At 49.0% G+C, this 27,576-nt stretch overlaps 1 protein-coding gene across 4 annotated transcripts in view; it reads left to right on the top strand.

Moving 5' to 3' along the window:
- The first annotated feature begins 2,461 nt into the window (after positions 1-2,461).
- NRP2 (neuropilin 2) overlaps positions 2,462-27,576 on the top strand; it is an 89,757-nt gene continuing 64,642 nt past the window's right edge. For 2 of the 4 annotated variants that reach the window (XM_048309136.1, XM_048309135.1), the window contains exons 1-2: positions 2,464-2,826; positions 14,533-14,710. In XM_048309136.1, the coding sequence (XP_048165093.1) occupies positions 2,754-2,826; positions 14,533-14,710 (251 nt within the window). In that variant the 5' untranslated portion in view covers positions 2,464-2,753. Of the gene's footprint in view, positions 2,827-14,532; positions 14,711-27,576 lie in introns of all 4 variants that reach the window. The other 2 variants (XM_048309137.1, XM_048309138.1) reach the window with 2 other exon arrangements.

Raw genomic sequence — 27,576 nt, 5'->3', positions numbered from 1 at the left:
CAGATGGTACATTAAATATTACGGTACCATTATATTACACATTGTCTCATTTTCTATGAGGTTTTGTGGATGTTTCTGACATACAGACATGGAAAAATGCTGCCGTTCCCAATGGGTTTGGCGAGTGCTTACTTGTGGGTTTTAAATACCCGCAGGAGGACTGAGCAGAGCCCAGAGCCCTGAGCCCTTTGGCAGAAGCAGGACTTCCCAGCACGGAGAGCTGATGAGGTCCAGCCACCCTTGCGGCACAGAACAATGCTCACAGCAGCAGCAGCTGCCCCTGGAAACAGGCAGAGGTAAGCTCATGGTGCATAGCATCACCTTCTGCTCAGTGCCCAAACCCCTGCGAGAGGGCTGGAGTTTTAAAGGCTCCCAAAAGAAGTATTTTTGACGCTCTCCTACCGGAGCTGGAGTAGTAGATATCACCAGCTCTATCATCATCCTGTCCTGAACAGCTGCAGTAGTAGAAACTGCAGTAGCACTGCATGATTCTTTAGTTGTGCCTTTCCTTTCCTGACAGTGGCATGTTGGGGAGAGGAGACGTGAGATCCAACACTAAATACAGGGCTGGATTTGTGGAGAGCAATTGAAAACCAGCTGAGAGAAAACCCTGTGCAGCAGCAGGTAACTTCATTTCCCATCACCATTTTCTTTCCTAGGGTTATCGTCTCTTCATTCAGTAACAGATCAGAGCTGTTATCAGTTCAAGGTTGTGTTTGCACTCTTCTATTGACCTTAACCAGGGGAAACGGAACATAATGGAAGAAAAATTGCCCCTGTGCCATATGGTACGTGAGATGGGGCTGTCTCTGATTAGGGCTTGGTAACCTCTTCCTTTTCCATGCATGTCTTAAGAGAGGAATGATTCATGCTGTGGGTTTATATTACACTCTGATATCTGTGTTATGTTTTGCAAGGGCTATTTATACACGCAAAAAATCACACTTCGCTAGCTTGATAGTAGTCTAACTATAAGCGAGTAGTAAATAATAGTTGCATAATTCCACATCAAAATACAATAAATAAGGCAGTAGACTCTGTTGCCACTGGCTTTGCATTGACTTCAGCAGGTTTTGGAGCACATTTGAGCCACAGAAGATGCAAAATCAGGTATCAAAACACACACAAGAAGAGGGATGCTACAGCCCTCAGGGTAATGGCTGAAATATCAGATCTATCTGTCAGGCCAAATCTGTTGCTGTCAATGAACTTCCACTGGCCTCAGAGGAACTCTAAGCGTTTGTATTGTGTGAATGTGCTTAAACAGGTTGGCATCGTGATTTCATTGACGTGAGCTGGTAATGCTACTCGTAACTGATAGACAGCAGAGTACAAAATAATTAGTCTCATCACCCTAAATGAATACCAGGGAAACGTTCTTACTTTCCCTCTCACCCACACAATGATGTATCTCACTTCTGCCACATGCCAGTATCTCTTCACTAATTACCAACTTAAAAAAACTGAGATAACATAGCTTTAATCGTTTTGTCTACTGTTTATTTGGAAGTAGGAATCTAAAATCTGGGGACTTATCAACAACATAAATGATATGTTTTTAAAAAGCTTTTTGGTGCAGGGTTTTAGGGCTCACTTCACTTGCTTTGAAATTTCACCTCTCAAAAAGGGTGGAGCTGTGAGTTAGCCCCAGTTTGCCAGATACCAGCTCTTAAGCCTGTTGTGGTCTGTGAATATAAGCAACAAGTAGACGCACTGTCCCAGCAGTTCCAGCTCGGGCAGAGACTCCCCACCCTCACAGGGTAAAGGCGAACAAACTTTCCGAGCACTTCTAGGATGACTATGTGAACGCTACTCTCGGTTTGTGTTTTTAAAGAGCATCCCGAAGAAAACGGGTTTGGAGCTTGGAAGCCAACTGTGGTGCAGTCCCGGAGGAGTTTGCATTTGTCCCTTGTAGCAGCCTTTGCACCGCAACGTGGGTGCCAGGAGAGAGGCAGCGTGGGGTTCCCGCTGCCACTCCCCGCTCTGGCAGGCGACTCTGGCCGAGGCTCGGCGCTTCTGGGTCTCGGCCGGCAGCGGCGGAAGCCCACGAGCAGGGGCAATTCTTGTCCTGATGCTCCCCCATCCGACAATTTCTGGGTGTCTCCCTTCGTACAGCCGACTCTTTTGCCGTTATTTCCATCAGGTTTGGTTCCTGCCTGCGCTGCGGGGCCGTCAGCGCTCGGGCGGGGGCCGGCCAGCACCCGCGGCACGGCAGCGCGGCCAGGACGCGCCCGGCTCCGCGGGGCCACTCCGCGCCCCTCGCTGCCCCGGCCCCCGCGCTGCGGGGCCGCTGAGCTGTCCGCGGGCGGGGCGGGCGGGGCGGGGCGCGGGGGGCGGCGCGGTGCGCGGGCGCGGGGCGGTGCGCGGGCGGGCGGGGGGGCGCGGGGGGCGGCGCCGGCGCTCGGCGCTGACAGCCACATGCCGCCCTGCCTGAAAAGGCTGCGAGGCGCCGGCGGGGAGGGAGAGGAGGCGCAGACGGCGCCCCAGCCCGCACCACCGCCGCCGCGCCCCGGGGGATGCCGAGGCGCCGGCCCCGCGGGTCGCCCTAGGGGAGAGGCGCTCCGCCGGCACCGCCCGCCCCGCAGCCCCGGCACGGGGAACGCCGCCGCCCCTCGCTGAGCCCCGCCGGAGCTGGTCGCGAGTGGGGCGCCCACGGGGGCGCGGCGCGCTCGGGGTAGGGAGGCGAAGCCCAGCCCCACAGCCTCGGGTCTTGTGCTGTGGGTTTCGGGTTTTTTTATAATTTTTTCTGGAGGATGGATACGTTTCTTCTCGCCTGGGGATTTCTAGGGCTGTGCTTGCCCGGCTCCGGAGGTACGACGGAGACAGGTAAGGCGCCCTTCAGGGACGAGGGACGGTCCTGTCCGCCCAACTTTCGGGTTCCCGGGCGCGGTCCCGGTCTCACGCATAGATGCTTTGCGTGGGAATAAATTTAGGGAATACATGAGCGATCGGCCGCGCCACGCAGCCTTCGCAGCATGGGTTTTGGAGGGGCTCATGCGTGCGGTGGGGCGGGGATGGCGCACCCCCGGCAAGGAGCGCAGCGGCTGCAGCCGCGCGGCTCCCAGCGCCCGGCGTGAAGGGGAGAGGGGACGGAGCCGCACGGGAAAGTTGCGTACTGGTTTTTTGGGGAGCTGCGGGGAAGGGAGGGGAAGCGGTAGGGACCAGCCAGATGCCGGACACGAGCATCCGAATGCCTACTACCCCGCGCCGGTTGCAACCTCGGGAAACTTTAGGTGAGAAATTAAAATCATCTGGCGGGAGCAGGCAGCCGGGGCCGTGCAGGGCTGGGAGCGGGCGCAGCTTAGCGGCGGCACCCTCAGGAAAGGCTGCCCGCTGTGCGTGCGGGACCGGCACTTACTTTGCAAAGGCCGGGCTGTCCCGGGACAAGGCGGGTTCATGGCAGGTATTGGGACGCGAGTGTATTTTTCTGTTCCTCGCTGAAGAACTAGGCTGGACTGTCAGAAGGTGCTGGGATGAAACCCGTCTTTGCGTTGCTTCGGCATGGGGACAGGAGTGGGGCAGGCTGAGGCTGGGCCCTGTGCTCCCCGGCCACTGGCTTTGAGTCTCGGTAATGGGGGCAACAGGGTCCCAGTCTGGAATAGTCTCGGCAAGAAAAGGATACGCCGTCCAGTGCTCCCTCGGGGCTCCTTCTGCGCTCAGGAGCTGCCTGGCAGGACGGTAGTGCCAAGCCAGCAGCTGCCGAGCTGTGGATTTGCCTTCCCGTTAGTCGGGGCCTCGGGACATGGCTCAGGGCCCTGAGCTGCGGTCTGACCCGAGCAGTGTTAGATGATGGCAGAGTGCATTCTGCCTTCTCCTGCCCCAGAGCTTTGTGGCCACCCAGCTTCCCCTTGAAAAGGGGAAGTGAGAGAGTCTCTGCTGCCTGAGAAAATCCCTCTCTTTTGCAGAGCGAAGCACAGACATTCCCGATAAACATTCAGATGCCGGTTGGCATCACCTCCTTCCTTACGGTTATAAAGGAAAGGAAAAAAAAAAATCCCATCTTTTGTTCAAGTAGGAAAACGAATACACACTTGATGGGATGAAGAGAAAGGGCAGTGTCCTGGGAGGCCCTTGCTGAGCGCAACAGTCTTTTCAGATGATCCCGGTTGCAGAAGCAGTGTCTGATCTCCTGGAGTGTGCTTTGTGCTATGGCAGATAGGGCTGTAACCTGAGGCTGGCTCCTGATGGTGCACTGGCCAGCCTGGTTGTGATCCCTGTGGCTGCTGAGTGCGCGTGTGTGCCTGTGTCCATGCGTGCACCTCCTTCTATCCTGAAGTGAATTCGGCGCCAGGACTGTTAACTAGGGAGAGGTTTGTGAGCAAACCGTGTCTCTCAGGCCATTCAGTCCCTGCAAGAAGTGTTTATTTGAATGCGGGGTTTTCCCGGCTAAGCGGAGCATCACATGGTGTTGGAGCCAGCAAGGAAGTTGCCTCTCTGTGGCCGACACCACCGGTGGTTTGCCGAGATGATGATTTGACCGGCTGCAAACCCGATCAAATGACTTTATTGCCAGCACAGCGAGCAAAGGTACGGGGTAATGGGATGCAAACCTCGATCAGGCTACACTTAGCTCCAGTAAATTAGCCAGCCTAGTAAGGAAAACATGCCAGAGGTAGATGGATTTATGTTTCAGTCTGGTGTATCTGAAAGCCTTCCCCCATTATGAGAGTCCCTCTTTAGGTTCCCTAAGGGAGGTTAGTAGAGAGGGGAGACGTTTTTAATAGACAATAATATGATAATCCACATGGAAAAAAAACCTCATGCAATATTTCTACAGTAAGAGATAAACAGTGCAGCTGCCAATTTGTATGTAGCCAAGCAAACCCTGAGATAACCATGGGGGAGAGTGGGTGGGAGACCTGTGAAGATAAATCTGAAGGTTCGATGGCTGTGTGTTTTTCATTTTTCTGTAAAAAGCAATGAAGCAAGAAAGTAACAGATTTGAGTGACCCAAGTACTAAGCCATTCAGATGATGTTTATGCAGCTCTGAGCAAAGCTTACTCTGAAGCCTTCCGAATAGTTTATTTAAAAGCTATTATTTTTAGTAGTGACTTAGGAGAATGCAGCAAGGTGGGGAGGGGGACCAAAACAAATTTCTGCCAAGGAAGCACACGGCCACATATACAAACATGCGCACACACACACCCACGCGAGCACTGAGTGTAGTGCCTTATGCCCGTGTGCTGTTAACTCAGCTCTTACTGGAAACAAAAGCTTTTTTAGACTAGGAATCACATAGTTGTCAGAGCATTACTGAAAACCACTGATACAAGCTCAGTGGGGGGCTCTGACCCAGGCTAGGATGGTGCATTTTGTTTTCCTAGTTTTACTGCTACAGAAAATCATGGTGTGTGGTGTCTGGAGTGACAAGCTGCATATTGGTCCCAGAGGGCTCTACGGAGGCGCTTCCCATTTCCCTGCCTTGCTCCTTCTGCCCCCCGATCCTCCTTCCCAGTATCTACTCTGTGTTTGGCACCTTGTGCGTGGCTTTAGAAGGTTAAAAGGAGAAAGCACCCCACTTTGCTGGCTGGAGAACGCAGTGCTTCCTGTCCCAGCAGCCGGTCCACGCAGGCGGGTGGGTTGGTTTCCTAGCAGAAACCTCCGGTGCTGCCAGGCACCAGGACATGGTGGCCTTGTACTGCAGATAGCTTGAGAGGAGAAAGCATCCTTCATGGGGTTTAGGAAGCTGTCAGGTTCAGATAAGGCTGGGATCCTATCCTGTGGGACCCCCAGTTGTATTAATAAGGAAAAATTAATTTTTAAGCACTGGGATTGCTGCCAAATTATATGACCTCTGACAGACCAGCTGTGCTAGGAAAATAAATTGTCTGCATCTGAGACCCATGATCCTATCTGAAATCGAAATAGAAAAAAAGTTGTCATTTAGCCACAGTGGTGGGGGCAGATTGCAGCAGCCTGAGAGCAAACTGGAAGCTGCTAAACTTGTTCTCCATTGTGTGGTGAAGTCACCACCACCGTGCCCCCATGGGGTCTTGGGAATACAGTTGTCTAATCCGGGAAGTGTGGAGAGCTGATGTGCCTGCACACACCCAAGCTGGGGCTGATGGTCTCAGCACGGGGGTGGGGGCAGAAGTGGGGTGTGAACGTTTCCAGCTCCATCCTCACTCTGTAACAGACCTTTGGCACATTTCTAATTATAATACACACAGACAAAGAGGTAGTTGGGCTATTTTTGAAATCCCTGTCTACACCCTGGTGAAACCGCAATACTAGCAACAACATAAATCAGGGCTGTTGCTAACAGTGTTGCACATGGCTTAGCGCTACAGTAGCATGGGTTTAATCACACTCAGAATCAAAGGGTCAGCCTGCTCCCTGCCTGAGCCAAAGAGCAATCTCAGGCCAGATCCTGAGCCAGGCTTGATGCCTGTGCAGTGAAAAGACGCAAACACAGACACGGAGGAGAGGTTTGTCAACACGAGGTCAGCAGGCACGGGGCCAAACACTCGAAATCACAACTTGGATCTGTAACCCTTTCTATGTGCAAGCGGTGCCCATGAATCAGGGAGAACAGCTAGAGTGATGCTGGGAGGCTGGGGCTCCAGCTACAGCCTAGGTGAGGTGACGTCCTCCCAAGCAGGTTGGGAAAAGGGGTACAAGCAACAAGTTGGCATGCAGAATAGCCTGAAGTATTGCTTGCAGGAGTGGACAGCTGTAGGGACTTTCTGTTGGACTGCTTCTTCCCCTCTCTTCATACTTGTTGAGTCAAAGAAAATGGGCTCCAGAGATGAAGTTCTGGGCTTCAGGTCTTTGAAACCTGCACTTATTTCTTCCAGTGCATTTGAGACAAAGGCAAGACATCTGCCCAGCTGTTCTGCTGGGTCACCCCTAGCTGTGAAAGTGCTGCCTGTGTAGGGCTTGAACGCTTGCCCTTTTCTATGTCCCTTCTAGGAAGATGGTGAAGCCAAAAGTATGCTGTCCTTTTACTCTGTTTACGTCTTATTGAAAGGCTCCTTTGAACCCCCTTTTTAAAGAGGGATGCATGTGGAAAGAGGAGGGAGGGAAACCCCAGCCCCTTGCACACACACACGCGTGCACCCACACACACACACATTTATAATCTTCCTGATTCTTCCTTTCTCTTTACAGGCACACAGATCTCTACCTTTCCTCTTGCTCACAGAGCCCCTCCAGTCAGGAGGGACTGCCTTGCTGCCTGCCACACACATGCATGCTTCTGCATCCGTCCCTTCCCTGTGCTGTCCCTCACACCCCCAGAGCCCCTCAAAAACTTTCTCCCTCATGCACACCCCAAGCTTGCTGCTGTTTTTCTCTCTGCTTGACTGCTGAATATGTTCTCAGCAGGTAACAATGTGTTTAAGATGATCACTAGAATGTGCAATAACTTTGGTGCTAGTGGTGAGGCTCAGCAGCAGCTGGATTCGAGCACACTTTCAAAGGCTGAAGCCATTACTGCTCGGCAGCATGCATAGGGGGACCCGTGGTAGGGCTCTCCCTGAGTGGCTCAGGAGGTGCTGCTTCCCTCCCATCCCATCCGTGGGGCTATCTGCAGCCAAGGCACTGCACTGTGCTCTGAGGCTCCAACAGGGCCCCTGGGAGGGAGGGCCAAGCCAGGGGTGTTGTGAGACTGAGAGGCTCTGCCAGTCACTGTGCGAAGAGGCAGGGGTAAACTGCCACTGCCTGATGGGGAAAAGCAGGATTCCATTTCAGAATGGACCCTGACAGATGAGTTCAAAAGGTGTGGGGAAGCTGGGAGGGTGTGGGGGGAGATGAGAGATGAGATAAGCTTTTTTTTTTCTTCTCGGATTTTTTGTAATAATAATACTAATGAGTATTTCAGAGGCATTGAACACCTTTCATCAAGCCTGAAGCTCTTTAAAGAGGAATTCTAGGGGAATCTTTTTTCCATGTGTACAACTAGAAATGCCTCTTGTCTCCATGGCCCTTGAACCAGCCTGTTATTGACAGCATTAACGGGGATGGCTCAGCAAATTTTCACCACCATGTTTTTTCATCACATAGCCTATAGGTAGGGTGGCAGGCTGCCATGCAGGAAGCTTCAAGCTTCCCCAAATCTGTTTCCCTGCTTGCAGTACTGGGGAGTCAGAAACTGCCTGACCTGCAACTTGACGGTCTCCTAAAGCTGCCACCTATTCCTGGGAGATGGCAGTGTGTTTCCATGAGACTTCAAGCCCTTGGAAGCCTAACAGAGAGGCAGGCATGATTTCTCCAAGTTCAAAATGCAGTTATCCACCTCCCTTGCATGTGTACACACACACTTACATGCTCTCCAGGATGATTACTGTAGCAGCCAGGAGTTGTAATTCCAGACCCACAAATTACATTCGCAAGCAAGCTGGGAGAATTGTGTGTACACGTATCTATAGAAAGACTAACACTATTAAGTTGGTTGCCCTATTGGAATTGCATTTGCCTCTGATATAAGATGACAAATAATATAGTTAGTGAAGTTGGATAAACAGGATATAAAATCTCATTAAGGGTATAAGAGAGGGGTTGGACAGGATGGACATTTAAAGGTCAAGGTTGTCACTGGCTCAAGTGGTACAAAGCAATGTCAGCCCCTATCCAGAACCCCAGGGGTAGAAATCACCTGACCTCCAGTGATTTCAAAGCAAATTACCTGGATTTGCATGCAGGATTTGGCCCTCTCATTTTCCATGGTGAAGGTTGAGTAGGTCTCCATTTCAGGTTTCTACTTAATTCCTTTGTGGATTAACATGGGAAAAAAGTTGCAGGTATCAGAAGTCTCCAAATCTCCTTCTCTCTCTTCCTCCCTCCAACATTCCCTTCTTATTTAAAAATAATTTGAAATGATCTCTTTTTGCAAAGGCTCACAGCTAAAATGTTCCATTTGCTGAGCTTTCCGGTGTTCCCCTTTCACTGCTGTCCAGTGCTATAAAATGAATATATTGCGTCCCTTCCCAGTTGCCTTAGGAAGCAGTCAAATGGCTGCATTCCTCAACTGATGGATTGGTGCGTTTCTTTCTTGCTTAAGCCCAGACAGTGTTTTATGAGCTTGTCTCATGACAGGCTTGAGACACTTTGAATTGAACAAAATCCTAGTTCAAATCACAAAAGCAGTCTTTAAATTCTACTTCACTGTGTCTCTACTTTTAAGTGAAATTTTAGTTAAACTGGTAAAAGTCCTCAATGAAATGTTCAGGAGACTTTCCCTGGTTGTGTGAAATCTCAAGACATGGATGTGGGTAGTGCTCCGCAATGAAATGTGCATGTAAGAGCCTTGTGTTGTTTGTGTGTGTTTGTCCATTAATTTGTTCAGGAAGCCTTTGAAGCTTTATCTCACAATCCAAAGCAAACACGCTTCTGCTAAAATGATCTATGCTACTGGGAATAAAATACCTAATCTCATTAGCTTCCTCTGCACTATGTCTCTCTGCTTGGCCTATGGCTAAACTGTATGATTTAAGTCCGAGAGTTCTTATTTGTGTTCCTGCCTCCTGCAAAAGTTGTGCTGTGTGGTTTGGGGTGAGAGCCCCTGCCACGTTAACTATGCCTAGCCAGGGTCAGGGCTCAGGGGATGAGGTGGGATGAGCGTTAATGGTAATGAATCCTTGGCAGAAGAGATCTGTTTGTCTCCTCCATACCAGGGTTTGGCAAAGTGCTTGAACATGCATGTACCTTGAAAAACTGATCCTTGAAGAGCTGTGTGACTAACAGAATTGAAACATGGGTTTCCTGCACAAGGGCTCAAGCCAAATTCAGCAGCTCTGAGACAAGTGGGTCATGTATGCCAGCACCCGTATTTTGCTGCGTTGTCAGAGGATTGGCAGGGCAAATCTCCTGCCCAGTGCTGAATCCTGGGACATGCAAATCTGCAGTGGTTGAATGAGAGTGTGAAGTTGGGCTGGAGGGCCTCATGCCAGGAAGAGAAGTGACAAGGCTAGGTGGTGCATCTGCCTGCTGTGGAACTCCCACATCTCTCTCCCCTGTAGCTTTGCTGCCCTCACAGGCTGCTCTTTTCAAGCAGCACAGATAATGATGCTGCTGCTTCTAAGGCATCCAGAATACCTTAAAATTTGTGTGCAGCCCTGAATGATATCCCAAAAGTAAACTGAATTCAGCAGATCAAAACACGTGGTAGTTTTGTGCTGGACACTACAAGCTCTGAGAGGCTGTAGTATGTATGTTTGTTGTGAAACTGGCCTCTCTGGTGATGATTATTTTTGTTACAGGCAGAGTTGGCTTTAATTTCTGTGTGGAAGGTCCAACAATAACAGCGAGCCCTGATCTCCTGGGGTGAGGGAAATCCAGAGGGGTTTAATCAGCAGGAAATTCAAGTAGGAGAATGCCCTGCTCCCGGCCTAAGGTTTCAGCATGCGCCTGATGAGCTGCAGAGCTGAAAAACCCTAAGTGTGGGTGAAGGTTCCTGGGGCCTGGCTGTTATTTTTGGGTCCTCTGAGTGATGATTGCTTGTTGTGGCCTGGGGGAGGCAGGAGGAGACCTCATCAGCCTGGGTGTCTCCAGCAGGTCAGGGCAAAGAGGAGTCGGCCCCTTGTAAAGGGTGAGGAGCTCAGCTGCTGATACCCATCTCCATGGGAAACTTTGGAGCTGCACACTGTACAATGCAGCATTTGTAGGAGTTCACCCCTCGTGAGCTTCTCCAGGTCTTCTTTTCCCATCCCTGTGGCTTGGTTGTCATCCTCTGGTGTAGTTCTCCTGTTGGGGTGGCCCTCCATGGAGGGAGTTGCAGGGATAATGCATGTTATGGTGACCCTTGATGAAAAGGGAGGTCTGCAGATTTCCCAGCCTGACCATAGTCTACTCCAACACTGCCAGGTAGTAGTGACCTCCATAGCCTCCTTTGAGGAGTCTTGCTGCTCTCCTGTGGCCTCGTTGTTGGCACCACACTCCAGTGGCCCCTCTACCATGTGGACTGGCAGGGGCCCCAGCAGTTTGCTTTCAACACCTGCATTTTGCTTACTGAGCAACGGGATGTCCCACACACCTGTCAGACTTGGCTTGTACTTCAGAATTTAATTTTGATTTTATTAAGTGAATTCAGGGCTGGCAAAAGCTGCCAAAGCCCATTAGCTATGGAACATGTCTTGCTTCCAATGTATACAGCCTGAGCAGTAGCCATGCCACTAACCTTTTCTTTTTTCTTTCTTTTGCATGGGTGCAATGCATCAGTTTGTAAGGATCCATTTACATAGAAGCTTGAGCCCCTACTGTATACAAAACAGGCCATACTTTATACAGAAATACAGTGGTTGGCATGACTGCTGAGTCAAACCCTTTGCCCATCAGTGAGCATGGTGATAGTTTTTTTGTTGTTGCACGTGTTCACCTGCTAGATAGGTGTTGCCGTTGCACATGTTCACCTGCTAGACTCACCTCTGTGAGTCAAAAGAGGAAAAGCCCAACAGAACAATTACAGAAATATTACAGTCATTTTGCCTCTTCAGGTAACTCTAAGAAGCCTTCAGTTCCCTGATATGCTGTTGCCCACCATGTGGGCAAGGCAATGCTGTACTGAAGTAGCCCCCTTCATTTCTCTGGACCTTCTTGGGGAGGAATGAACGAGAGGACAATATATGTTCCTCTGACAAACACAGATAATCTTTCCTGCAGGTGGGAGACTGCTCCAGGAAGATGGTGACATTTTCGTAGTAGTATCTGAACACCTGAGGGATGCGGCTGGTGCTCTTGTTTACTTGAGGTTCACCTGCTTGTCCTGTTTTGCTGGAGAGACCTCAGTTGGGCTGGGCTGGGCTCCAGCCCCTCTCACTGAGGCTGTCCTCACTGGCACCAGCAGTCTAATTTGGGCACCAAGCTGACCTGAAATTAGGATCAAGCCTAGAGTTTTCCTTAGCTCAGTCCCACTGACCTGTGATGGCCTTGCAGGGCAAGGGAGAAGTTTCAAGGTCAGGGTAGAACTGTGTTTCTGCTCCTGAGTTCATTTGTTGGGGAAGAGCTGGAGCAAGCTGGAGGCTGACACCTCTGTTCACATGACAGTTCCCCTCCAACTGGTTGAGTTGCAAGGTCTCACAGGGTGTTCACGGTATCCAGCATGAGTAAGGGGCTAGCAGCTTCTGAGTGGTGGGTGATGTTGGTGGTATCAGCCTAGCGGGTAGCATGTGTGTGAAAGCTGGAGAGACGGGGAGGGGATGATGAGGTGTGGAAGGATTGACTGTATTTTCATTGTTTCTAGACTTTGCCCTTTCCAAGAAAAATAATCTGCAGCTTGAATATTTTTATTTGCTGGAGGGGGTGGACATGTGTGCAAACGAGGTGTGAATTTTTATGAGAAGGTGTGAAAGTGCGCACATGAGTGAAGTGTGAATTACACGTCTATTTGTACATTGATGTCAACAAGTCCGTGAATTTCTTCTTTCCACGTGAATGTCTCTTTCTCTCCCTCCCTCCAAACCCACATAAACACATGTGTGGGCAAATATGCCTTCCTGAGAGAAGATATTTGTGCAAGAATGTAGGTTAGTAAATGTTTGTGTGTTGAGCAATCTCTCCTGTGGAACAAAACCAGATGTTTTTTGGTATTCTCAGCTCTTCATGGCAGTGCTGCATTTTTTCCCCTCGTATTTTTCAGGATACTTACAGGATTATTTTAAGAAAAAGGGAAGGCTGCAGATCTGCCTCTGGGTGTGTGCAAAGAAAGTTATTTTGAAGAGTGAATGTGTCAGAGGGCATGAAAAACATGGGGGAAACTGAGTGTTTTTTCATGGCAAAGGAAGCCTCTCTGGCCCATGATGAGCCCTCCTGTTGCCCTTGGTTTTGCACAGGACACATGCATTTTATGCAGGCAGTGTGCAGGCAGCAGGTTGTTTATTCAAAGTCCTTTTTTGCAGTAAGCATTACTGCTGAGGGGTCCTGTCTGACTCCTGTGGCTTGCCTTGGCTCTGGCAAGAGAGCAGTTTGAACACAGGCTGGGATGTCCCTACCAAGAGCGGGCGGACTTGTGGCAGCCTGGCAGGGGACACTCCTGGGACATGGCAGACCCTATGGCAGAGGAACAGAGCCAGATGACAGCATGGGGCTGAGGCCACACAATCTGCACTGCTTTGCTTCTCCTGAGTGGTCCTGGGGCTTTGCAGTGAGTGCTGCTGTGGAGGGAGAGGAACATCCCTCAGGACCAAGACAGTGGGGAACACTGTGGAAACCCTTGGCTCATGGAGCTGCTGGGATGTGTGGTTACTTTCCTATATCAAGGGTGATGCTTCTCTGTGCCTTGGCTCCCTTGGGGGTGTGGGATGTGCTGCAGGGCCTTGGGAAAATCCATCTGCACCCTCCTGCATGTCCAAGGTCATCCAGGGCTGTGGGGATAACCTGACAGGGGGGACAACCCGTGAGGGTTTGCATCTCACATTGTACCCCAGTGCTTATTGTCAGGGAGGGGAAGGACTTTCCACAATGTGGGACCAGGGTCACGCTGTATGCCTGTGAGGAGAGGCTTAGGGTTTTGTGGGGTTTTGCCCATTTTGGTGGGTTTTGTGTGTTTTACTGGGTGTGCAGAAGCAATGCTGTCTTCTGGGGGCAGATGTTGTAGCCTATGGGTCTGGGTGCTGGTACAAGGGGGTGGCAGAGGAGTAAGGGAAGCAGGACACATGATGGGGGCCTCCTGAAAAAAGGGACTTTGGGATTTGTAGTGCATTATCAAGCGACCTCGTGGTGCAGATTTTCCTCCCAGCAAGTAATGCAATAATAAATTTGATTTGCAGCATTCATGAGATTAAATGTTTTTTTTATTATGAAATCACCCTCTAGGGCCTGTTCTAGCCCAAAGCTGAGAGAGCTTCCTCTGCTTACCATGCAGCCATTGCCAGCCATTTGTGGGCTAGTCCCACAAAACCACCACTGCTGCTTATCTGTGTCTGCAGCTCCAGTGGATGGGTTAGCTTGCAAGTCTGCTGAGACGGGTTTGTTGGGGCAGGCGGGTTGGGGAGGGAGAGCACAGCAAGCGGAGAGGAGTTTTTATGGGGCTGCAGGCTGGGGCCAGGAAGGACGGGTGCTGTCCTTGGCTCTGCCACACAGTGCAGGTGGGCCTGGGCTCACCATCATCCTTGACATGCCTCAGTTTCCTTCTCTGGAAACAGCTCAGCTTTCTGCCCTCCTGCAACTGGATTGAATTTGTAGTGTCCAAATTCTGGTGTTTCCTGAGGCAGCTGTGGGAAACTGACAAAGAGCAGCTTGCAAAGGAGGCAAAGGAAGGGACAAAATGAGGCAGTTCCAGATGATCTGATATCAATCTGTCTCTTACTTTATGGCTCTGTAATTGCCTTGGCAAGAGCATTCATTTCTCTTTTCTGGTCTGTGTGAAATGTGGTATGTAAGTGTGGCAGGAGGTGGAGGGGAAAGGAGTATGTTTGTTCTGCAGAATAATTCTCCTTGCCCAGAGATTAATATCAAATATTAGAGTATCAAAGATGTCAATGGCCTGGAGAATGGTCTTTATCAGACCACCCCATCAGCGGCCCAGGGAGACCTGCTGTGCACACCTGATGCCCAGAACCCATTTCAATGCCTTGTTCCCTTCTGTGTCTCTGCAGCTCAGCCATGCGGGGGACGCCTGAACTCCAAGGATGCTGGGTACATCACCTCCCCAGGGTACCCCAATGACTACCCCTCCCACCAGAACTGTGAATGGGTCATCTACGCCCCTGAATCCAACCAGAAGATTATCCTCAACTTCAACCCTCACTTCGAAATCGAAAAACATGACTGCAAGTAAGAGCTTTCCTCTTCCTGCTTTTGCCTAGTGGTATGGGTCTCGTGCTTCCTTGCACTTGAAATCAAGTATCACCCTGAGCCCCCACAGTGCTGCATCTCCTTGCCTTTCAGGAGCAAGAGTTGCCTGTGAAGTTGTAAGATGCTGCTTTAGACACATAGGATGTGCCTACTCTGCAATGAACTGGTAGTTCTTAACTTGGCCTGATACCACCTGAAAGTAAGACCCAACTGGCTTTCAACCTGAGCTTGACTTTGGTTAAAAGGCCGCTTGTTTTTCTGTGTCAAGGTGGCCTTGCTGTTCTTTTAAACCATGCTGGGATAGCAGAGCAATTTCCTGGTGTGTAACTAGGCAGAGGTATGGCAGAGAGCCCTGTGGCTGGAGACACAGTTTTGGCCATGTGAGGCTGGAGACATGGTGGTCTGAGCTGTTTGGGCTGGATCTGACTTCCCATAGTGCTTTTTCTGCTATGTTTGGTAAACTGGGGGGGGTGGGTTTATTTGCTTTTTCGCCCCCCCTTTTTCTTCTAAGAAAGGACCCAGAAACTAGATGTCTGGGAAAAACAATTAACAACTAGTAAAGAATAATTAATGGCATCAAAGGGCACCATAAAAGACTGAGTTAATAATATGGTCTCAGCAGACATATAAACCTGTGGGTTTCATCTGGAATCCACAGCCAGCTTCAGGGATGCCTGCGTTTGAAGGAGCTTGGGGTCTCCTAAAACAGGCCTGACATAGCAGTCCTGCTAGATACACTGGTCCTGTTGATTAAAAGGGGGTTGCATATGGAGAGGGAAATTCTGTTTGTAAAAAAGGACAGAGGAACAGGGGAAGCATTTATGAGGCTGCAGAATCAGTCCTGTGGAGAACAAAGAATTCAGCATGGGTTTGATGATGTACTGAAGGTTGTGAAGTGCAGAGCTGAATCCTCAGCTATCATAAATCAGCATAGCTCCTCTAACTCTAATGAAGGTGTGCTGATTGATGTCATTGGGGATCTTGTCACCCCCTACAGATAAAGCCTGGGCTAATAAGGCTTTGAACACCATGAACTCTCCCTGAAGTCACTGTGTGTGCAAGGTGTTTAGTGCTTTGCAGGATCAGGCCTGTGTATAAAGAAGGGAGAAGGTAGAGAGAGGCTTAACGTCGGCATAGATGAACACAACAAGGCCGTGCAGTGGATGTGAGAATGATAGTTGCTATCAGATTTTATTGTTGCTTGCATAGGCTGAACTGCACAGCCTCCTCATAGCTAATGCAATTGCCCAAATTCACAGTAATAAAGGCTGTATAGGCCCATATTTGCAGTCTGAAGAGTGTGCCTTATGTATTGGCCAGGACAGTGTTGTGTACTGGGCAGGAGGGACTCCAGCTTCTACCTCTTCAAGGTCTCAGGCAAGCAAAAACAGGTCCGTCAGAGACCTGGAAATCCCCATGGGCACCAGGCTTTTCCTCCACCTGCAGGAAGATGTCAGTTTTAGCTCTGAGCATCTTGTGCAACTTTTGCCATGTTTTGCTGCCTGTGAGAGAGCTGTCTGGTCCCAAGCTGCACGTGGTGTGTGCAGTAGGACTGCCTGAGCACTGGGGATGTTGGTTATCCCTTTGCTGCTTTCTGCTTTACTGTGGCAATCTTCTGAGTGGCTGCTGTGTGGTCTCACTATTTCCCTTTCTCTGTGTGTGTGTGCACAAGGGAGCCTTTATTAAAGTGAAACACGACTTATCCACTGTGCACTTGAGTTTCTGCTGGTCACAGCTGTGAGCTGAGAGCCAAGCTGACTTAGGGTGCCTGCTCCCTCAAGCCAGCACTGAATTGGAGTGGGTTTGAAAGAGCTTCATGGACAGTTCTTGACAGGAAGCATAACAGAACAATGAAAGCAGTGCATGAGAAACATGGCCTGAAATAAATGGATAGGAGTGAGATTTTTTTAAGTGACCGGCCAGAAGGAGGCAAATATGGACACTGTGTAATGCTTGAGCATTAATACTTACATTACATTACAATATATTAATAATAGGTGACCATCTAGTGATAAATCTCATCTGAGTGTCAGAGGGTTTTTTATGAAGAAATGAAGACCTCATTGCAGCTGCAGGTGTGAACCTTAACAGGAACAGGAGTTCAGCATCAAAGACACAGTCAGGGCAGAGCCCCCCTTTTGACATCTCATCATTAATATAGAGCACATTCACATCATGGTGACAGGCAGATGGGCTCCATTGGGCCACTCGATCTCTGGGCAGACAAGGTTCCCTGCTCTGGTGTTGCTACCTGGCAGCTATTGGAGCAATAGTGGGGCCAGTCTGTCTTTCCAGCTGCCAGAGGTAAACACCATAACCCCTTCCTCTGGTGCTTCTTCTTTCAACATTTCATTTTACCTTATTAGGCTAAAGTTTCTCCCTCATAAAGCATAACATTTACATTCCTAAAAACCATTCAAAAGCCTACAAAAATATCTCCAAGAGTCTTTTTAGTTTTACTGTGTTCCTTCTGGCCTTCCTTGTATCTGCTTTAGATTTCCCTTTGGGACAGGAGGCATTTCTTCCTGTGTTTTGTACAGTGCCTGGCACCCTGGGGACTTCTGAGGAAAGGTCAGTGATTTCCCCATGGCCAGTAGCTGGCCAGAAGGGGCCTATGAACCTGGTGCTGCCTAGATGCCAGAGCAAGAGCTGGCTGCAGAGAACAGCTTTGGCAGCCTGAAGGACAGAAGCAGAAGCCAGGGATGGATGCCCAAGGTAGCAGCCAGAGGTGGCTGCTCTGTGCTGCTTGTTGCTATTGTTTCCTGGAGGCACATCTGGGCTTTTATTTTTCAGCTGTGTCCAGTTGCATTAAGAAGTAACTGCACTCTATCACCACCATCACGAAAGGCGTAATTTGGTGTAATTGAAGCCCCAGAACATTTCTCTCTCTCAGTGCTGTTATCTGTGCTCTGAGGAAGTGTCTTGCTTTGGGAGCATGCTAGGTTAAGAAAATTGGCCTCCTCCTGCTGTTGTGGCTGTTGTGCACCAGCAGGGCTCCCTGTGGCAGGGAGGGTGGACATGCTGTGACACGGAGTATGGGCCCCAGGCCATTGTTCGTGCTGTCCTGCAGCTGTGGGGCCACAGCTGTAAAAGGGCCAAAAGGGAAGTTTGATGCTCTGGTAAAAGATCTGCCAAACTATTTGGAAATGATCATCCTAGTGCCTGGCTCTTTCTTCCCCTCTGTGCTGCAAGTGCAGCTGTAGCTCAGGCACTGCACCCCACGTCATTGGTATCTGTTCATTGAACAGGGAAGTGGCATCCAGTGGAAAAGAGCAGGCTGCTGCTGTGGTGAATGTGGTGAAATGTTTCCACTTCCATGTGGTATGGTGGTTGCTGGGCAGTCTTGTGCATGCCAGGGTTTATTTGGGATCCCAGGAGTGACATGAACCATTTGCAATAGGTGTGGAACAGGGACAGCTATGCCCCAGCTTATGCAGTCATGTAGCTGAGCTGTCCACTCCTTCTTAGTTGCCATTTTGTTGTTCTGTCTGCTCTGCTTGCTTGGAAAATCCAAGTCCAAAACCTCAGCTATGAGTGAGTCATTGCATTTATGACCAACCACCTTTTCCATTTGTGCCACCCTCCCACTGCTGGTCTTCTCTTTGGACCACTAAAAGCTCCCTCCTGCATTTGGCTACTGACTCTGTCACCCCCAGCCACACTCAGCTGACCCTACCAGAGGATGAGGCTGGGCGGTGCACACGCAGCTGAGGTACTCTCCCTCCAGACTGCAGTGGATGTGCTCGTGCTTCCTCTGCAAGCAGAAGACCTTCCAGCTGAGTCATAATATCTGCTCCAGAGGAACAGTGTTTTTAAAAAAGCCCGACTGGTAGTGAGACCATGCTCAGTGGGTTTTTCTGCAGCCATCTCCAACACATGCTTGCAACTGGGTTGCAGTCGGTGGGATTCCTGCCTGGGAAGGACTTGGGGAAGCGCTGCCGTGGCTCGCAGCCCCCTCTGGTGGCAGATGCCAAATGCTGGCGAAAGTTTCTGGAGGCAGGGGCCGGGGACTCCCAAAATAGGCTGCAGATGGCAAATTGGAAATAGAGCTGCAGTCAGGCTCTTCCTCCTGGCTTTGGGTCCCACTGTCAAGCCCAGAAGGTTTCCAGAAACAGGAACTGGGGCCACTATCATGAGGAAATTTATGCAGTTGTCACTGTGATCTCGTAAATGCCATAATGGTGCCAAGAGAGTTGAACCAAGCACAGCATCCTAATGCGTGCTGGATACAGGACAGGCATAGCAGGAGGAGACACGCCTGCTCCCAGCTTGAAGTGCAGAGTGAACCAAGATTTGGCTGGGGAGATACCATGCTCCTAGTGCCCATCTCACAGAGCACTGCTGGCCAGGGGACACTGGCAGCAACATGCTGGTTTTCCCCTGCCACAGTACAAAGGGTGAGGCCTCTTATGGCAGCATGGCTATCTCCTGAGTGCCCAAAAAGCTGGGCAGTGGAACAGAACAGCTCTGCATTCTTCCTAGAGAGGCACAGAGACATTGGCTCAAATTCCTTTGAGCTGAGGTGGCAGGGAGAGCTGCATCCAGACCCAGTATCGACAGCCAGTCAGGCAGCTGGGGGCTGCAGCATTCAGCCTGCCTCTCTTGCCATCTCCTTCAAACAAGAGCATAATATTGCGAGAAGCCATCCTTCTATCAGTGAAGGTTAAGAGTAGACAAGGCAGCAATCATGGACAGCTAATTAGTAAATGCTTTGGAAAGTATGCATAATTAGCTTATTAGTAAACATTTTAGAAACAATGCAGTTCATCTTGTGATTGGCAAAATGCTTAGAAAAGAGAAATACATTTGGAACACTAGAGAATGCCAGGGGCTGGAGGGGTTCTTCGCTAGGATGCAAGGGGAAGTGACTGCATCTCCTGAAGCACTGGGGGAGTCAAGCTTTAACTTTGCAGGGAGGGGAAGTCAAAGATGAGATGTTAAGGAAGGCATTTGCTTGCTCATACATTTGTGGCATGGGTAGCCAGAAGCAACATTTCTAACGTACAGGAAATAATTCAGTCTGGGTAACATGACACTGCAGCTCAACTTGTCTTCAAATGAGCTTCTACTGTTTTTTAACTCCATCCAGCATCCGCTGTATGGTTCATAATTCCCATTAAGCCCGGGTCATTTTCCAAAATGGAACATCGGTGAATGGGTTAGCTGTGATGGTGAGACCAGGCACATGTGTTAACAGCTAGAGGCTGTTCACATGCCTCTTCTCTGCTTCCCATCTCTGCTTGCTCTGTGGCTGTGCTTCTCTATGCCCCAGAGCCTTTCCCTGCAGAGACAGGCCCAGTCCAGGCTCCGCAGAAGGTGGTGGCCCCAAATGCACTCTCATGGGGTCTCCTATGTCCTGCCAGCTCACTAACATCCTGTGCATAGGAGTCAGATCTCGTTTTGCACCTTGTTTCCTGTTGGCATGATGACAAATTGAGGGCCAGCTGGTGACACTGGGAACAATAGGATTAGAGACAGAGACCTCTCCCCCTCCTTCCTGCTGCTGAGGAGGAGCTGGTAGTGGTGGTGGTGTACTCGCTTCTTAGTCAGCGTCTCTGTCCAGCAAGGAAAGGAACAGGACCCCACAGCATGTGGACAGGGAGCAAGCACAGGGCTGGCTGTGGTGGCTCCTCACTAAGAAGGTTCAGAATTCAGCTAAAAGTGTCAGAAACGTGTGCATTTTTTGAGCAAGCACTGTAAGCTACACTCCAGGTCTAAGTCCTTTGCATCTTTGCAGACCCTGCTCAGTGCAGATGCCATAGGATAGGAGTAGAGCAATCACACTGGAATGCCTGATAACCACAGTATTGAGGTGCTCCTGCTTTCAGCAGAGCCTGAGGCCCTTGACTATCTTTGCAACAGTGCACCAGCCCATGGTGTGACACCAGTGACACCCTTCACAGAGGCTCATCCCAAACAGGTCTCAGGAGCCTCAAAAACTATCTGTGGGACTATGAGTTTTGGTCACTTTTTTTGTGTTATACAGTGGGATTAACAGTGCTCTTCTACATCATGGGTTTGCTGTCTGGATGCAGGAGTTAGAAGGTTTAGTGACTGTAAGGGGAGTGCCAGAATGATATTATAAAAATTATCCATTTTTTGTTAAGAACTAGATGCTAAGCCCAGTAAAAGCAATGCTGAGGTTTTACCTTGATTTACATAGGAACTAGTTTAGCCTTTTAATGAGCAACTGTTTGATTTAGCTATGTGCAGCCTTTTTAATAGATATAATCCCTATTGTCAGGCTGTAACAGGGGAGTGGCAGACTCCCCAGCAAGTACTAGTTCTGGAAGTTGTGAGATTTGGGTTCTTCCTCTTCCCTGCTATTGATTTACTGTTCCTGCCTTGGTGAATCACTTAAAATTCCTGCCTTATAAAGAAGAGAAGATCTGGGCATCTGCAGGCATAAAACCCAGTCTAGATAGCAACAGTGCAGTGCACACTCCCCTCCAAAGGCTGCTGAGCAGCAGCATCACACAGGAGCAGGTCAGAGCGTTGCAGACAACGACCAGTTCATTCTCAGCCTTTTCTGGCTGGGTGTGAATTCTGCAATTAAATATGAGTGCAAAATAAAAAGAACAGACTGCAAAGAGCAGACTGAAAAACAGAAGAAATTTGTGGTTGCTTTTGGCCAGAACTCAGCATAGAATATATTTGAAGGAATTGGGGGAGGTTAGGTTTTAGTCTGAGGCAAGTTCTCCGCTTTCTTTAAATCAAGCAGCTGCACACCACCGTTGAATGGCAATGTTGCAAACCACAGTCTGGTGATCCTGGAATTCCTTATAAGTTAATAGCAGTCATGGTCCACTAATCACAGCTAGGATGTTTTAAGCAACTGTCTTTGATATATCAGTTCAAACACACCATAGAAAGCCTTCCTTATGCTGACTTAGTGAGTAGATCAGTAGATCATTAGAAAGAGTGAATAACCCGGGGGTTTTCTGTTAGTTTCTCACCCCACCCCACTGCTAATCCCAAGGAATTCTTGAGATCTACATACAGCTTTGGTGAGTAATCAGAGTACAGTAGTATGGTGTGGTTTTAAAGTAACACTGGGTCAGACATGGAGATATTATTGTTTAATGAATTCGTAGAAGCAGAGCCTGAAGCAGGGCGGTCTGACAGCAGAAATGCTCTGCCAAAGACTTCGTTCTGTTGCAAATGGCACAGAAACTAGCAGGGTGGCTGCTCGTTTTATGTGACTGCCCCCACCTTCTTGCAGTGGTACAGAAGATACTGTGTGAGGAATCTTTTGAGGTGGAGTTTTGCTTTCCTGAGACAGGCAGTACTCACCCACTGGCGGTGGGAGAGCCCCTGTGCTCAGCCCCGTGCCTGCCGAGGCCATGCTGCATGCAGGGTGTTTGCACGGGAAGTGCTCAATGTGTTTGAAGCCTCCAGGGAAACCTCAGAGCTGGGGCTGTTGATCGATGCCGAACAAGAAGTAGTAGTAGTCGTCGTCGTCCCCCCCCCCCCACCGGCAGCACGAGAGTTTGAGGCATGTGCTCAGCTTCCTTCCTCTTCTGTGAGTGTTGGTATGAGGTTTCATTTACATTGTTATCTTGCAGGGAGAAGGAAGGTGTAATGACTGTCTCTTTGGTAATACTGATGTCTGGCTGTTAATCATGGGTGGGAACAAGGTCTGGGATCTCCATCAGCAGAGGGGACTGACTCACCATTGATCTATGTTCACTGCATCTTGTTGAAGTTTTTTGACCCATTTGATTTCTTAGGTTTTCTTTTGTGAAAACCCTCTGATTTTTCTGCCATTCAGGAGCAAAACATCTCTCTGTCTTTAAATATGGCAGATGGGGATTTCTTCAGATGTCCAACAACTCAATTGAAGGAGACCTCAGGAGACCTCTCCCCTTCCCTGTCCCCCTTCTCAGCCTGTCTTTTCATCTGCAATCTGGAGATGTAAGGGCTATAGTAATAGAGTGTCAGAGGAAGTAATTGATTCATCACACGCCGAGAGAGGAGTCTGTTGCCTTCAGTGTCAATGGAGCTGAACCACAGCCTGGAAGGGTGAGGGAGGCTTGTAAACACTCCATGGCTGAGCTGGCAGGACAAAGCAGACACACTGCCACGGCTGAACGGGAGGGTGACACAAAGGGTTGCTTGGAAGAAAATCTTTCTGAGCAAAGCAGTGGCAGGGTCCTTGCCTGTAGGAGAAACAGGGACAGTCCTATCCCCCTGTTCCCAGAGCACAGAGGTACCTTAAGGAGAAAGAGTACCTACCAGCCTCATGCAGCATCCCATTCCCTTGCCTCTGTCTCCCTCTTGTATCTTTGTGGCTGCCTCTGTGACCTCCTGCCCTGGGCTGGGCTGAGCTCACCTCAGCGGTACCAATCAGCCCCTGCCAGCAGCTAATTCTTCCCACACCGCCGGACAGTTACTGCTGTCTCACAGAACTGTGTGGGAGGTCACTGCTGCTGCCAGCGTGCAGCAAGGTGTGGCATGTGCATGGCACAGCACTCACCCTCGCTCAGGCATTGACTGTGCTCAGACTTGGCACTGTTTGGCTCAGATGGCTATTGAGCTGAACGTGCCCATATTTTGAGGAGAGAAGGGGGTAGGAGATGCTGTGCTATGCAGTATGCAAGGAGGCACCAGGCATGTTTGGTGCACTGTTTGCCCCAGAAACAGCTCTTACTACAAGCTGGCGCAGCCAAATTGTGGGAATGCCTAAACAGTGGAGGCTGCAGGCCAGTCTTGGCAGTAAAGGTTTACTCGCTTGTGCATCAGCTAAGGCAGGAGCTGGGCTGTGAACAGGCTGTGTCTGAGAAAATTCGGGGTCAGAAAGTCGTCCTATGGTGGGCCAGTTCCAGGGTGACCATCCATCACTAATGAGGGCTGTAGACAGCCAGGAGGGTGAGGGTGGGCTGGTCAGGGCTCTGTTCTTACAACCTCCTTTATACAATTGGTGCTTAACGAGGTGTTTATTTCAGTTTTGTGCTGAAAAAAAGCCAGTGCAAATGAGTGATAGTGGAAAGCCCAGCTACCAAGCTCTGATCCCTGTCTGATCCCGGTTTTTACTCTTTCCTTTTGCTTTTCACTGCATGTTGTATCTAAGGCCATGGCTGATATTGCACCAGCAAGGTGTGATGGAACATCACTTGCTCCTCTGGGAGTAAGACTGGCACAGCAGGCTGTGTGTGTTCCCTGATCTTCATCAGCACCCCAGAACTTGGACAGCCTGGCCTAAGCTTGTCTCCATCTATTGCCTGGGCTGTCAGGCACTGGATCCCATCAGGAAAGCAAAATCTGTTCCCCCCACTGCAAAGAGACCAAAGTGAACATTTCCCCTTGCCCTCTGCCTGCTCTGCTGCTTTTTGGCAGTAAATTTTCCTTTTGTGGTTTTTATCTTTTATTATATTTATTTTTTTCTTTCTGTTAGTGATCAAGTGCCTGTAAGTGGTGACAGTAAAATGACATAGAAACCAAAGTCTAATTTTTCCCACAGATGGGTTGTAGCAGAAGGAGAAAAGTGCAAATGCATTTTCTCAAGTGTCCTTCGTTTTAGGGTATGAAAGGGTTGTGAGTTGCTTCAGTTCCCTTAGAGCAGCAACAGAAGGCAGAATGCCATGGAAAGGGGACTTATTCTGAACATGCTTTATATATTTTATTCCTGATTTCACCATGATTCTCCCCCCACCAATGAACACCAAAGACATCTTGCAACAAAAGACCCCTGTAGCTAAAAATAGAAGAGTGAGGAATTTATAGATGGTTTTGGAGACAGAAATAAAATTAAACAGCCATGTGTAACTCCTGAACAACAGCCTGCAGAAAACCCCCGAAGTGCACATTAGCACATCTCTTTTTCTTATATAACGGACGGTTTTCCAGACATGCCCCAGATGAGAGCACTTCTCCACTCCAACACGCCTTTCCGCAGCGATCTGGCAACACAGCTTGAGGGAGGCAGCCTAGGGATGAACGGCAAAGCACGGGGGAGCCTTTGCTCTCCTGTCTCAGGGGAGGGCAGCAGCATGCTAGGAGCTGAAATTCCCTCCTGAATCACAGCTTGCCTCAGGAGCACTTTGCAGTTATGTTTTATTCCTCCCTTTGCACGAAATATTTTGGCTACCTTCCCCCCCCCCACACATAAGTTAGCAGTAACTGCTGAAAACCTCCTCCCATCAGCAGTGCTTGTAAGGGGGTGAAAACAACAACACAGAGTTTAAACAGAGGCTCTTTATAGTTTCCATTTTTTGTCTTCAAGGCATTTTGAAGAAGTTTTCCAATCTAATAGGGTTATTTTCTCTCCTTCTCTGTGTGTTTTTCTTTTTCTTTTCCTTTTTCCTTTTTTAAATTTTTTTCTCTTTCCCTTTAACTGGATAACTGGATTTTTTTAATTTCTCAGAAATTCTGGTCAGATTTTTTGAGGACATAAGAAAATAATCCAAAGCACAGTAGAATGATTACAAACCCTCACAATACTGTGATTACACAAGACATAATTGGATACAACAAATTCAAAACAAACTTCTGAGAAATCCTAAGCAGTTTTGCCTGTGCCATTGCCCCCCCACTCCCCCCACCCTAGCCTAGCTCTCCCCCTGCTGCCATTGAATTTTTGTCATTTTAGTCACTGAAATCCAGTGAAATCCCTTCAGATTCAGAGCAATTATAGCCCATTTCTCTCTGTTGTTGCCAGAGTCAGTTATTTCCATAAGGGCAAAACAAGGGCAAGCTCTGTGAGCATCTTTTGCTTCAGCATATGCAAAAATGGCCCCAAAAGGTGCAGACTGAGGTCAGATTCATCTCTCCAATGTTCAGACACCCAAAGCCCAGGTCTAGTTAGTAAGAGTGATTTGAAGTACTTTTGTTGTCCGTGCAGAAGAACAATTAATCCCATCCCAAGCTGGGTGTGAGAAGTCTGCTTCCTCTGAGAGCCGAGGACATTTAGCTAGCTGAAGGTAGGTGTGGTACAGGCTTTTTAGTTCTGTGCACAAAGCTGTATCAGGGCTTGTGTCTATGAGGACTGATTCTTTTCTCACACCAGGATAAATTAGGAGTGATTACCCTTAAAATGATGAGTTACACATGTGTAAAACCAGTTCAAGTCAAAGGAGAATCCAATTCATCTGCTGTATTTATAATTAATTACTCTGATTAAGGCCTGGCAGCTAAGATCAAACTTCATTGCTCTTGTCTCATCAGATAACAGTGGTGCTTGCCTCTGCTATCATGGCTGTAAAAAAAAAATAATTTAAAAGTCCTCAGTAGCTTCTGGAACAATTTAACCTTTGAAGGGTATGTCCTGCAGTTGCTCAAGATTGTGTAAACATCATGGAAAAGTTTTTTTTGTCTTTCGCAATGTAACCACCCATGAAATAAGGATTTGGTTGAAAGGTGGAGTACAAAAGAGCATGAAGATGGGTGTTGACACAGAAAAATCGACTAAGCCAGCTAGCATGTAATGGACATTAATTCTAGCCACCTCTTGATTGTGCAACAAGCACAGAGATGCTGGTTCACCATTTCTTAACTATCTCTATACTGCAACTGCTATTTAATTTCTAAGAAACTGCCTGTTCTTAGAGGATGTTCAAAAAACCTTATGCTTTTTATAAAAATTTCTAAGAAATAAACCTCCCACCACCTTTTCAAAGGGGGAACAATTGCATTTACTAGCTGCCATTGTGGCTAAGCACAGGCCTTCCCCAGCTACCTGCAGAGTATTAACACCTGCCCAATTTCACTAGAATAGCACTTTCTCTTCCTCCCCTCAGCAGATGGATTCAAGACACAGTGACATATGGTTCAAGCAGAGCAGAGGTCTTGAAGGCTTAAGTCAGCCCTGGGCATTCCCAAATTTAGGGTTGTTGTCATGCAGTCTGTACCTATTTGTCCCTCTGTCTATCTAGGCCAGATTTCTCCAATATAATATAATCTCTCCAGTCAAGACTGGCTTCTATTCTTGGCTGTGCTGCAAACTTCCTGTGTGACCTTGGGGCAGACACTGCTCCTCTCTGCCTTCCTACCTCCCAGGGTATCGTGAGAATCCCATCATTACTGTTTGCCAGCTGCAGTCATGAGCCCCATGGAAACGCCTATAAATAATAGCTCCAAATTAGACATTGGAGGAGTTCAGGTTAGAGCCTTGCATCTCTCTCCAGTCCTGGCAAGCACTGGAAACTGGGCTTTGCTGAGTGCAAGTCCTCACCTACTTCAAGTCATAGCTCTAGAGAGAGACTGAGAAAGCTGCCAGCTAGGTCAGAGCTTGGACTGGGGAGCCAGTCCTCCTTAAGCTTTGGAGCAAGGCTTTGCACAAATTTATGTATTCAGAGGACTCATTATATGGCTGTGAAGGTATAGATAATTTGTGATTCATGTTTCTCCCCATCTTTAGATGATGTCCCTGTAATGCCCTTGAAGGATGTTTCAATGGGGAAGGACTCAGCATCTCTTGGGACCTGGGGATGATGGTCAACGGGGTTGTTGATTTTGTGTTCAGCAGTATGGGTCACCAAACTGCTTTGAGTTGTGTCCCTCTGGAGGGGAGCACCCAGAGGAGTGTCGCAGGCTTTCTGGTGCTGCTCCCTAGGTGGGTTGTAGCATTCCTGGAGCTCAGCAGTGCCTGAGTGGGCACATGGGAGGTCTGTCCTGGCCCCAGGGGATCACAGAGCACAGCTCAGTGGTCAGGGAGCAGATTAGCTATTTCCCAACAGAAAAGGACTGAAAAGCTGTAGGTCTTCTCATAATCACTACATCTGGGGCTTGTGTGCCTTTGTTGCACTTCTCTTGGGGGGCCAGCAGCAAAGTGACTTAGGAAAAATAGAAAGGAAACACTGGGAAGCAGAGAGAGGTTGACTGGAGAAAAAAGAAGCAAACAAGCATGA

Source organism: Corvus hawaiiensis, chromosome 7, assembly GCF_020740725.1.
Source record: "Corvus hawaiiensis isolate bCorHaw1 chromosome 7, bCorHaw1.pri.cur, whole genome shotgun sequence".
Classification (NCBI taxonomy): domain Eukaryota; kingdom Metazoa; phylum Chordata; class Aves; order Passeriformes; family Corvidae; genus Corvus; species Corvus hawaiiensis.
The sequence above is the reverse complement of the archived record's forward strand: the minus strand, read 5'-3'. Positions and strand labels throughout refer to the sequence as shown.